Source organism: Protobothrops mucrosquamatus, unplaced genomic scaffold (genome assembly GCF_001527695.2).
Source record: "Protobothrops mucrosquamatus isolate PMUCROS unplaced genomic scaffold, P.Mucros_1.0 scaffold_278, whole genome shotgun sequence".
In the NCBI taxonomy this organism is placed as follows: Eukaryota; Metazoa; Chordata; class Lepidosauria; order Squamata; family Viperidae; genus Protobothrops; species Protobothrops mucrosquamatus.
The window spans coordinates 741,577-754,257 of NW_015386354.1; the positions used below are offsets into that span (position 1 = coordinate 741,577).

The 12,681-nt window shown below is 42.9% G+C and overlaps 1 protein-coding gene across 1 annotated transcript in view; it reads left to right on the forward strand.

The window, feature by feature from the left end:
* PDPK1 (3-phosphoinositide dependent protein kinase 1) overlaps positions 1-5,025 on the forward strand; it is a 41,512-nt gene extending 36,487 nt beyond the window's left edge. Inside the window, exons 13-14 of the mRNA XM_029287257.1 lie at positions 4,237-4,389; positions 4,792-5,025. Of these exons, the coding sequence (XP_029143090.1) occupies positions 4,237-4,389; positions 4,792-4,899 (261 nt within the window). The 3' untranslated portion in view covers positions 4,900-5,025. The remainder of the gene's footprint in view (positions 1-4,236; positions 4,390-4,791) is intronic.
* The last annotated feature ends 7,656 nt before the right edge of the window (positions 5,026-12,681 follow it).

Below are 12,681 nucleotides of genomic sequence, written 5' to 3' on the forward strand. Positions count from 1 at the left end.
TAATGGCAGGTAAATTGTTTGCCTGCTTAGAAGATAGTTCTAGAAGTCTTGAAGCAAAATTAGCCATTGTAGCCAACCTTTTTGCACCAGTGATAGGAGGCAGCTCTGGAACATACATGGAACCCCCAGGCCTTTTATGTGGAGCATTCCAGAACAAGATTGGTTGGTCACTTGTTCTGGAAATATTGAAAAGAATGGAACTGTGCTCTGAATGCTCTTGTTGTCACTCCAGGCCCAGGATGCCTTTGCTTTGGCTACTTCTGTAGATGACCAAGTCTTTGAAAAATGCCACTGCTGCAATGTGATTGGGAGGCAAAGAAAACAGTCCCCAGAAAGCTGCATTAGTTGCATATTCAGATTCTTGGGTTGACCTTTTGATATGTAAATTGTTTAGGAACAGGCATTGGTGAATGACTCCAGGTACTGTAAGAAAAGTGGATTACTAGCCACATAAACTATGTTTTGATTGCACTTAATTTCTTGTGTATGTGCAATAATAAATGAACCATAATACATGGCAGTACCAAAATAGAACAGAAAGAACTGGAGAGAAATCACAAGAGCTGCAAATAGAAGAAAAACAGCGGTGGCAAAAGAAAACAAAAGATAGTACCAATAATGATAGGCTCCAAAATAACTGGAGCACCACTTGAACCCCATCAGCATTGACAAAATCCCCATCAGTCAATTGCACAAGGCAGCTTTACTTGGAACAGCTTACATCCCATGGCGATATCTTTTAACACCATCAAACAACAACAATCACCTATCCCAGTTCTTGGGAAGGAGTTGATAGGTGGATAAAAGTGCTTAAACTTCAGCTAAACATCTGACTGACTGTGTGACCATTCATTATCATTATCATAATTAATTGGACATATAGCCTCCGAATCAGAGAATCAAGGAAGCTTACAGTGAGGGAAAAATTATTTGATCCCCTGCTGATTTTGTACATTTGCCCACTGACAAAGAAATGATCAGTCTATAATTTTAATGGTAGGTTTCTTTTAACAGTGAGAGACAGAAAAACAACAACAAAAATCCAGAAAAACGCATTTCAAAAAAGTTACAAATTGATTTGTATTTTAATGAGTGAAATAAGTATGTGACCCCTTCACAAAACATGACTTAGTACTTGGTGGCAAAACCCTTGCTGGCAATCACAGAGGTCAGACGTTTCTTGTAGTTGGCCACCAGGTTTGAACACATCTCAGGAGGGATTTTGTCCCACTCCTCTTTGCAGATCCTCTCCAAGTCATTAAGATTGCGAGGCTGACGCTTGGCAGCTGGAACCTTCAGCTCCCTCCACAGATTTTCTATGGGATTAAGGTCTGGAGACTGGCTGGGCCACTCCAGGACCTTAATGTGCTTCTTCTTGAGCCACTCCTTTGTTACCTTGGCCGTGTATTTTGGGTCATTGCCATGCTGGAATACCCATCCATGACCCATTTTCAATGCCCTGGCTGAGGGAAGGAGGTTCTCGCCCAAGATTTGATGGTACATGGCCCCGTCCATTGTCCCTTTGATGCGGTGAAGTTGTTCTGTCCTTAGCAGAAAAACACCCCCAAAGCATAATGTTTCCACCTCCATGTTTGACGGTGGGGATGGTGTTCTTGGGGTCATAGGCAGAATTCCTCCTCCTCCAAACATGGCGAGTTGAGTTGATGCCAAAGAGATCGATTTTGGTCTCATATGACCACAACATTTTCACTCAGTTGTCTTCTGAATCATTCAGATGTTCACTGGCAAACTTCAGACAGGCCTGTACATGTGCTTTCTTGAGCAGGGGGACCTTGCGGGCACTGCAGGATTTCAGTCCTTCACGGCGTAGTGTGTTACCAATTGTTGTTGCTTTCCATAGCAAAGCACGGCTGGGGCTAAAAAGGCCGCATTCCAGAGGGTAGGAGCAGCAACATAAAAAGCACAGATTGGGGGTCCCAAATAATGGCATTTTAAATGGAAGGGAGCCAGAGCATGGCAGCTACAGATATCCTGGGCTATGGGCTTACAAGGAGAGAGACAGTTAGAGCATCTCTGTTAGGGAACCTGTCCATTGACTGCTAGCCATACTTGGCCAAAATGTTGGTGCTGCGCTAACTTAATGACATAGTAGTAGGACTATCCTAACCCTAACTCTGTAGCCTTCAGAGGTGGGATAAAACAATAAAAACTAGCCCTGGTGACAAACTGTCCCCATTCCTGATTTAGAACATTTTTTTAGGGCTGTGTGCTGCTTTGGATTCAATCTTCATTGGTTCTTATTTTATTTCTTCTCATTTGCCACAGTTTATATGCTGTTCTACTCAAAAAAGGCCCAAAGCAGCTTACAAAGAACGAATGCACTAAAATGAAAACTGACATAAACTGTAACTAAAGCAAACATGCAACAGCCATGGCTTTCCATTCTGAAGCGGGAGGGTTTTCCTTTTCCATCTCCTTTTCTGGAAAAAAGACGGGCTGGTGGCTTCCTGAGATGATTGCTCCCATCAGATCCTTATTAACATCCTGAACTGGGAGTCAGTTGCACCAAGTGCCAGAGCCGTCCCCATCCCCAGTTTCTGCCCAAATTCTTCTAACTGTTGGGAAATTCCTGTGGGTAATTTGTAGTTTGGTTTACATGCAGCACACTCCTAGTCAGTCCCTGTAATTGGATAGGAGCACACCTCTTTCAACATACAGCATGATGATTGTTTATTAAGCATCAGCAAAACTAGGGCCATAGGCAGGAAAAGCAGGGAGAGAGAAAGATGAAAATGAGCAAGGGGGATTAACCACAATGTAGATTACATTGTCTGTCTCAAAAGCAAAGACTTTTCCAGAGTGACTTTCACCCTGTGTGTGCTTAGCACAGATGGTCCCACAGAGAGTGGCCTTTGCTAGTTTCCAGTCTACCCTTTGGTGTCCCTAGTGAACTGCAGGCTGTTAAAAGAAACAGTTGGGTGGATGGGAATGATCTGTCCAGTACTTGCCCTATGGCACATGTTAATCCACCAAATTGCAGATGGGTCTTCTAGGGAACAGGAAATGGTCCTTGGCCCCTTCACGGATAGGTGGGGCGGGGGGAGGAGCTCACTTGATCTAGAGTAGGAGGGCTGTCACCAGGAATTTGGACAAAGCCATCTACCTTTCTCAGGTACTGTAAAACAGTCAAGTTTGCCTTTCAAGCACACGATGATACAGAGGGATACCTTAGCAAACTCCTCCGTCCCTTGTAATATTTCACTTTACCATTGGTGCCATTTTGATAGTTTGACTAGCTCTGAAGTACCTTTCTGGTCACAGAGAGATAGATTCAGCAGTCCCAGGTGATCCAAAGGGTGATCAGGTGATCCAAAGTGAGTGAAAGTGAAATTGTCACGATGTCACTCTGTTTGCTAACTCTTCCCTTTTCCTGGGTGGTTTTGTTGGTGGCCAGGTTTGTTAACAAGTGGAACCTCCTAGGGCAGGGGTAGGGAACCTTGGCTATTTTATGACTTGTGGACTTCAACTCCCAGAATTCCTGAGTCAGCGTGGCTGGCTGAGGAATTCTGGGAGTTGAAGTCGACAAGTCATAAAAGAGACAAGGTTCCCTACCCCTGCCCTAGGGTGAAGTCATTGCCTTGTGCTGAAGGGGACGGGCTCCTTCCTGAGGAAATAAAAAAACTTAAGCTGTACGTTCTAACCAGAGCAGGTGGAATTAACTTTTTCTGATTGGTCCACCTTTTGTTAACCACTTACCGGTAAGTTTGATTTAGACTTCTGTGTCACTGCACATCAGGGAATGTCTACATCTCTCATTCGGAGATGGTTGCATAGTTGCTGCATTTATACTTCTGTGAATGTTAACTTTCTGGATAGGGACGGCTCAAACAACGTGCCCAGCAGGAAGTTAGATCAACAAATCAGCGTGCAGGAGGCACATCACATAACTTGTACCTGTAGTTGAGATTGGGGAGGTGTGTGCATCAGCCCATCTGCAACCATCTGCCATACCAGCCCCTTCGCAATGTAATAGTTGCGGACAAGTCTAAATCAAGCTTTAATGTTTAAGTCTGCTTTTTGGAAAGCATTAAATTGTTTCGCTTTCTGCCTTAAGGAATTGGTTGTAGTAGTTTTGACATAACGGTAGCTTTTTGTGATGCCTTCATTTTCTGGAACTAGAAGGTAAGGTCCCAAACGGTATTCCGTAGAATGGCATGTGCTGATCATGTTTTTAAAGCCTTTAATTGGTTCTGAGTGCCATGTGCTTCTCCACAGGGGCTGTTTGCCCGCCGGCGACAGCTGCTGCTCACGGAAGGGCCACACCTGTATTACGTTGATCCTGTCAACAAAGTCCTGAAAGGGGAGATTCCCTGGTCCCTGGAACTCCGGCCAGAGGCAAAGAACTTCAAGACCTTTTTTGTTCACACGGTAAGTGACCTGCCCAGCTAGTTCAAGTAGAGTTTTCCTTAATAGCACATTCTGTGCTGGGATGTTCATCCAAATGATTTTAAAGGGGGGGGGAGGGAACGGGGGCATTTACCTTATTTTGAGAACAGGAGCTGTGAGAAATCCCTAATTGGGAAACAAAATAGGCTCAAAGGCCAGCAACTCTGAGGTTGGCGTCTGCAACTGTTTCCTCTCACAGGCAGCAAAGGAGAGCAGGGAGCAGCCCTGTAAATTTACCTTAGGACACTGGATGTTATGTAGCAGGGGAAATCCCACTGGGCAGAAGCTTGCACAGAGTTCTTCGTGCCTAAAGCCAAACTTGCTGCTGGCAGTCTATTAACTGGCTACTGAAATGAACGGGTGCTATATCTTGTTTACTTACAGCCTAACAGGACATACTACCTGATGGACCCAAGTGGGAATGCTCATAAGTGGTGCAAAAAGATACAAGAGGTTTGGCGACACAGATATCACCAGAATGCTGCGAAATGAGACTGCTCCTCAGTGCCCATCTCACTCCTTTGCTGCTAGAGTGCCACGTGCCCCCAGACGGAGGACTCTTCCACACCCGGCTCACCTCCAGCTCCAGGGCCGAACTAGTTCTTCTTCTGAGGAGAAGGAGGAGGAGGAGGAGGAGGAGGAGGAGGAAAAGCCCAGCCAGTGGAATTCAGGGTTGCTTTGCTTGCTTTTGTGCTTCTGGTGGAGCTTCTACACACCTACACCCACACCCATGTTCTGCTGATACTGACTACATTGGCTTCTGCTGCAAATGAGTGGAGTTTGCATTGCTGGCTTCGCTGTAGACCAGTTAAGGTAGCTGAGCCCAGATCATGTGGGGCCTGGATTATTACTGTGATCTTCTGATTTATCATGCAACTGTGTTTTGGGGAGCTTGGAAATCTCTCTTCATGAGAAGTTGCCACCCTTGATGCTGCTGCCATCACTTTCCTTTCTAATCGTTGGTTCATTGGTATCCAGCACTTGCCATCACTCTGGGTATAAACCCACAAAATTCTCCAGGTAATGTCCAGTTGATGGATATCCGAGGATGGTACTTCTAATGCCTGCCAGCCTGTCTGCCTTCAAGATGCACTCCGGCACACACGGAAAGCGGGAGGAATGGTGAACATGACGCTTGAAATCCTGGCATTCTCGTATCAGTCATTTTTAAAACATGGAATTTTAATTTGATGCATTTACATGTTTAATTGAGCATAAAAAGTTACCAGCATGCTTTTAACTAATACTAAAGGTGAACTAGTTAGTGCAAAATCGTATTGACATAACAAATAGACTCTTCACTTTTTCAGAAGAGGGAGCAAACTGTTTTCTTTCCAAGGTCTGGCAGGGGCAAAGGGTTGCAGGGCTCAGCTTTTTGTGTGGCAGGAAGGCCAAGCAAAAAAAATGCTGTTGTACGACTGATGACTTGATTTGTTGTCTCTTTGTATAATGAGGTGTACAAATATTCCTGTATTGTTCATTGGCCAAGCATTGTACCTTTTAGCAACTTTGAAAATATTTTACATGATTTAAATATATTTAAGCCCCTCTATTAATTGGACTAATTGTTGTGTTCATGTAAAAATGTTGATACAGAGGAGGGGAAAATGTATGGTACTTGAGTCATATCTATCATATGTTTCATATTGTTCTTTTGTCTTTTTCCAATTAAACTGTCACGCTCAAACATTTCTTGTAATGTAGGCAAGGTGTTGTTTCCTCACCGCAAGAATCCTTGACTCTGCACAGGAGAGGCTCTGGACCGTCTCACCACCTGTTTCTATTCCTGTCTCATTTACATGCTGAGAATAGGGATTTGAGCAAGCGAGTGCAGCTTTGGCTTTTTCTAATCCAACAGATGAAGGGTCTGTAAGATTTTAACGCCATACCTCTTGTGCAGCACAGAAGCCCACCTGGAGGCTTGCCATGGTAAAGTCAGGAGGGGCTGGGGCTGGGGCTGTTCTACCGGAGAAATACTTTGGGCAATGAGAAAACCCTTTTTTTGCTCTCCCTGGTCTTTTTTCTCGGGTCAAGCAGTCAGATACATGTAGCCTGAACAAGAACCTACCAAAACCCTAAACCAGGTAGGGATTTAGGGAGCATAACGTTGAGTTTCCTTTGTGTTATTGTATTGCGTGATGGAATTGTGTGTGTGTGTGTGTGTATTACCGCTCAAACTGGATTTGCACATTACTGATCATTTTCATTTCTTTATTTCAGTCACTGAAGAAACCAGAAACGTCCTGGGGCATTGGACAGGTTTAGGGTAGAATTCAGTTCACTACTATACCACTTCGGAACAAATTTGAAACAAAATGCAGGTGTGGACAGTCTTGTAGATGGTTGAAGGGAAATTATGAAAATTAATGCTGGCTTACTCCAAAAATTATTTAGAAGATGTGATTTGGTCCTCGTGTTAGCACAGCACTTGTCTCCTTTTGATAAAAATACCCCGTTCTCTCCCCCCCCCCCCAATTTTCTGCACAAGTCTGAGGGGCAGAATAGCACAGCTACTTTAAAAGTTGCATGATTTAATATAGGTGGATTCATTTAAAGAAGAGGCATTTGGGCAGGATAGAAGCCAGGAACAAATCCAGGTTATTTTACTGAATAGCACAGAGGTGCTGAGCCGGCATAAGATCCAAGGCAGTTTTGCAACGTGTACACACTAATAGAAGCATTAGCCCTGAAGAGGATGAAGAGAGTAAAGAACAAGAAGGTGGGAGGGTCGGTTACTGCTTGGGAATATGTTCAAAGTGGCTCCTTACCTCCAGAGTCTGCCAGGCTATGGCATCATATTAAAAGGCCTGACCAGTCCTGCAACTGGTCCCTATTAGGCTGTTGGAAGTCCAGAAAAGAATTGAAATTTCCCACTCTCCGGTAATCTCTTCAAAAATCAATAGCAATTTTGTTTCAAAGGAGAAGTAAAAAAGTAAACTATATTTTATTCCAATCATACAAAACATTTACAACTGTACAGTGTTGCTTAAAAGTTTGTAAATTCTTCTGAATTTTCAATGTTTCTGCATAAATACGACCTAAAAAGTGATCTGTTTTCCATATAAGTCCTAAAACTAGTCAAGAACCCAATTAAACAAATTAGTAAAAAGCATTATACTTGTTCATTGATTTATTGAGGAAAATGCACCAAAGCTACATATTTGTTGTGGCAAAGCATGTGAACCTTTGCATTCAGTAACATGTGGGTTCCCTGTAGGCAGTAATAACTGCAACTAAACATTTCCAATATAGTACAGATAGTCCTCAGATTATAATGAGAAGTGGAAATGGAACTCTGTCACTAAGCGTGCGATGTCCCATGACCACGTCCCGTAGCAATGGAATTGCAGCAGTTTTGGTTGCTGTCATTAAACAAAGCCTGCACAGATTGTTTTTTTAATTAAAAAATTTATTAATTTTTATAATTAAACAATAAGTAATATGATGCATTTGTATACACAAACAAAAAAAAAACAATCCAAATCAATACATTGTCAGAGACGCTCGACAGTCCCCGCCTTGCCTCCACCCTCATCCACTTTCCTTTCCTTCCTCCCTCTAACCCACGACCTCTCCTCCTTCCTCCTTCCCACTTCTACATCCCCCCTCTTCCTGACCACCTCCTCGAGTGCAATTTGGGATACCAGCCGAGCATCTCCTCTTATCAATACAGTTATTATTTACCTATAACATGTAAATACATCAACTTTTTATAATACCCCTAATCCCCTTCCCCCCCTTAGCCTCCTGGAACCAAATACAGGATTAAAACACATCCCATTCCATCTCTAAATTACAAGTTAACTAAACAAATATAATACTATCAATATATACCTACTTTAACTCTAATAAGGCAATAAGTAAAAACAATATATCTACTCAAAAACTATGATATTTAATCACTCCATACTTTCTCTAAGCATAATCTATCCACCTTCAACATTTAAACTTTATATAAATTTTTTCTTACATTTTACACTTAAATTTTCCCTTCACTTTCTTCCCTCTAAGTCTATACTTTCAATAAAATCTTAAGTCAATACTTCCTGCTTCACAGCTGGAAAAGTAAAATAAAATCCCAATCTTAAATTTTTTTTACATCTTTCAAAAAAAAACCACAAAAAACTATAAGTTCTTTACAAACATATAATAAACTAATTTCTTCCATTTCCAATAAATTCTCACTTCCAGCGTTTATCCATCCTTTGGCTTATGAAACTTGCTAAGCATTCCCTGCAGGTCTGTCGTTGCAGATCTCTTTGGCCTCACCCCACCCACTGGCTGCAGAGATTGTTGAGCAAGGACCCCATGTGATCGCAACTTCCGACATCCGAAAGCCAGCAGGGAATGTCAGAAATTGCAAAGTGGGACGGTGACCACAGTGATTTAATTGTGAAGCTGGCGCACAGAGAGCGATCTTGTGACCAGGGTGCTGCAATGGTCGGAACTTTGAGAACTTGGAAGTACTCTTGTTCAGCATGGTGCAACTTTGAACAAATGGTCATAACTTGAGGACTACCTGTAACTGCAAATGAGTCCTGCACTTCTGCTCAGAGAAAGTTTAGCCCTTTCCTCCTTTCTGAACAGCTTCACCTCAGGGATGTTGTGAGTTTCCTCACATGAGCTGCCTTCCTTCCCCAACTTCTCTAGAGGATTAAGGTCAGGACTTGGACGTGGCGACTCCAAAGCATTCATTTCCCTCTGCTGTATCCATCCTTTTGTCATAACTTGTGTATTTTGGATCGTGGTCTTGCTGCCTGGCCCACTTTCTCCCGAGCTTCAGTTCACAAGCACACGTCCCGCCACTTTCCTGTAGAATTTGGGGACACGATTCAGGATTCGCAGGTCCATCAGTGGTGGACATCATCCTGGTCCACAGACAGCAACGCAGAACCAAACCGTGATACTGCCACGTTTCACATATGTGACAAGGTTGCTCTGCTGGAACGCAATGTTTTCCTTTCGCCAAACATGACATTTTTACTCAAGCCCAAATGTTCTGCTTTGGTCTCATCCGTCCACAGAATATTCTTCCAGCAGTTTTCTGGCTTAGCCACGTGGACCTTCGCAATCCGTACACAGGCAGCAGTGTTCTTCTTGGGGAGGAGAGGCTTCCACCTTGCAACCCTGCTACGCGCACCATGGTTGTTCAAGGTTCTCCTGATGGTGACCTCACAATACTGACACTTGCCAGTGCAAGAGAAGGCTTTTAGTTCACTAGGCAATATCCTGGGCTTCTTTGAGATCTCTTGAAGAATTACTGTACATGCCTTGCTGTTGGTGTGATCTTGGTCAACCACTTGGTGAGGATAACACCTTTGCACACCCATCTGCCTGATGGTGTATTGGCAGAGTTCAAACTCTGGAAATAGTTTTGTCACCTTTTCCAGCTTGGTGATCATTAACTGTTTTTCAGATATCGTCAAAAATCTTTGTTCAAGCCATGATACGCTCCCACATTCCTGTGTTCCGAAGATCAGACTTTGATAGTGAATACCCAAAATTCTATTCTTCTCAAACTCACGCCTGATTACCATGCCATTGACTGAATTACCTAACTCTAACTTCCCTTCCAATGAATTGATAATCTTAGAGGTTCACATACTTTTATCACGCAGCTTTGGATCATTTTCCTCAAATAAATGAACAAGTTTTATGTTTTGACTCACCTGTTTAACAGTTCTTTTTATCTAGTTTTGGGAACTCTGCATGGAACAGATGATAGCAGAATAACAGTTGAAAGTCTTCTGGTCCATCCCTCTATTGTATACATGTACATTTGGTTTTTCTTTCCTAACTATAAAACCTTACTTTTCTCACCATTGAATTTCATTTTGTTAGATAGGGCCCAGTGTTCAACTCTGTCAAGATCCTTCTGGATCTTGACCCTATCTTCTGGTGTGTTAGCTATTCCTGCAAACTTTGTGTTGTCTGCAAATTTGATGAGTTTCCCTTTTATTCCCTCATCTAAATTGTTTATAAAGATATGGAAGAGCACTGGGCCTAAGACGGAACCTTGGGGTACCCTACTGCTTACTTCCCTCCATATAGGTGTAGTTCCATTAAGGACTACTATATTGATTGCAGTTTGTCAACCAGTTATGAATTTATCTGGTGCTGATGCTATCTATGCCACTTTTTTTCTAGCTTACTAAGTAGATTGTGGTCTATTTTGTCAAATGCCTTACTGAAATCCAAGTATACTATGTCCTCCATATTTTGCTGGTCCACTAATTAAGTCACTTTGTCAAAGAAGATTTGTTTGGCATGATCTGTAAGATTAGTTTGGCATGATCTGTTTTAGGTCATATTTATGCAGAAATGCTGAAAATCCAAAAAGGTTCAAAAACTTTTAAGCACCACTGAATATGTCTCTCAAAAGACAGGCTAGAAAAATTGGTTGAAAATAATATTACGTGGCATTCTGTGAAATTTCCAGTTCCTTGGAAACCTTCTCGAACTGTGAACTGGACACAATATTTAAGGTGGTGTTTGACCAAAGCAAAATAAAGTGGATTTAATACTTCTCACAATTTAGGGAATATACCTGCCTTTTTGCAGCCAGACCACTCTGCTAACATAGTCGGTTTGCAAACAAAGTATTGCAAAAGCTTTTTTCATAAATACAATTATCAAACCAAATATTCCCTATCCAGCATAATTTGATTTTCATTTCCTATGTACATTTACATTTGTCTCTATTGAATCTCAGTATGTTCGTCTAATCTGTTAAAATGATTTTGAATTTTATTTCCATCTTCTCCCAGTTACGTGTTGTTCTCAAATCTTATACTGTAAGTAAGCTTTCTATCTTTCACATCATTAATAAAGATGCTGGAGAACTCGGAGTGTTCTGCTGAATCCGGCCATATAGATGTAGTTTCGGTGTCACTTGCTGGCTAAGGGGATGTGCTTGGAAAGGCGCATGCCTGCAAAAGCCACCCTCCACCCTTCCCAGCATCCAGTATTTAAGAATTATTGCCATGAAGAGGTAATAAAAAGACATCAACATCAGTAACCAGAAGACTCTCCTTCGTGAATCCCTCGAGCGCCTCTTCTTAGATCATTGAAATTTAGTGTTACAATCAAAACTTCTGCCCATAAAGTTCATCTGTCTTGAATCTATCGGTATTTAGTGTCAGCGGAAAACTTCAACTTTGACACTCTCAAAGTTTGGGGGGGGGGAATGCCAGGTTTTCCAACCATTTCAGCCCGTGGAGCCTGAGCATTCCTGGAACCCTTGCCCTCTCAGACTCACAATGAGTTGTCATGAGAACAAACACTCTGAGGGGAGCAGAAGCTTTTGAATATCAGCTGTCAAGACCCGCCCTTTTTATCATATCTCCGATGCCATCAATCGTATTTGAGTGAACTCTTTTTTGCTCTTTTCTGAATCCCCATCACACAATCCTCAGGTGACAAGAACAGTTTGAAAACTCTGAGCTGTATTTTGTACATAATATTTTGTGCATCACCCTGCTTTGCTCCAAACTACATTTTTCAACCCAAAGAAGCAAAAAAAAACCCCATCTGGTTGTACTGGCTCATGGAATCATTAGTTAGGCTTCACCATGTTGCCTGCATCATTCTGAGAGTCAGAATTCCATCAAGCAGGCAATCTCGGGGGGGAGGGGTGTCCACTCCGCTTGTTAGGGCCAGTCCAATAAGCAAAACAGAATAGTCACAGAAACTGGCATTCTCGCCCGTATTCTTGCAGGTGAAAAAGAAAGAACCCCAAATGCTGGGGGTCTCCATCAAGGGGAGGTGTTTTCCGCTCCTGCTGATGGGGTGCTCCTCCACTGACTCTCTGGACATTCGCGTCACAGGGTCCCTTCAGGGAGGGCTGGCTGGTGTGGTTGTCACCCTCTCTGTGGATTCAGCGGTGCCAGCAGCTGTCTCCGGAATCAGGGATTCCCCCTTTCCTCGTGCTGTCTTCTCTTTCCATGTGAGTTATGGCCTCTCGCATTTTCTGGCTCTGGAAAACTTCCATCGTGAAGCGCATTGCTCATTTTATGAGACAATTGGCGTAATCCAGTTCTTCCTCAGGTGAGGGTGACTCCTTTGGACCTTCTTTCCCAATTCTCCTTCTTCCCCTCGTCAATGGACCATCTTGGCTTCGAGGGCAGCAGCTTCCTCTGTCCATCCAGCGAAGTTTGTGTCGGGGTGAGTTTTGGTGGAAGTCTCCCCCCAACACTCAGTTTCTTCATGCTCGCTGCAGTGGTTAGACATCATGTGCACAGTTCCACAATAGGGCTGGTGCCACTCCAGGTCGAT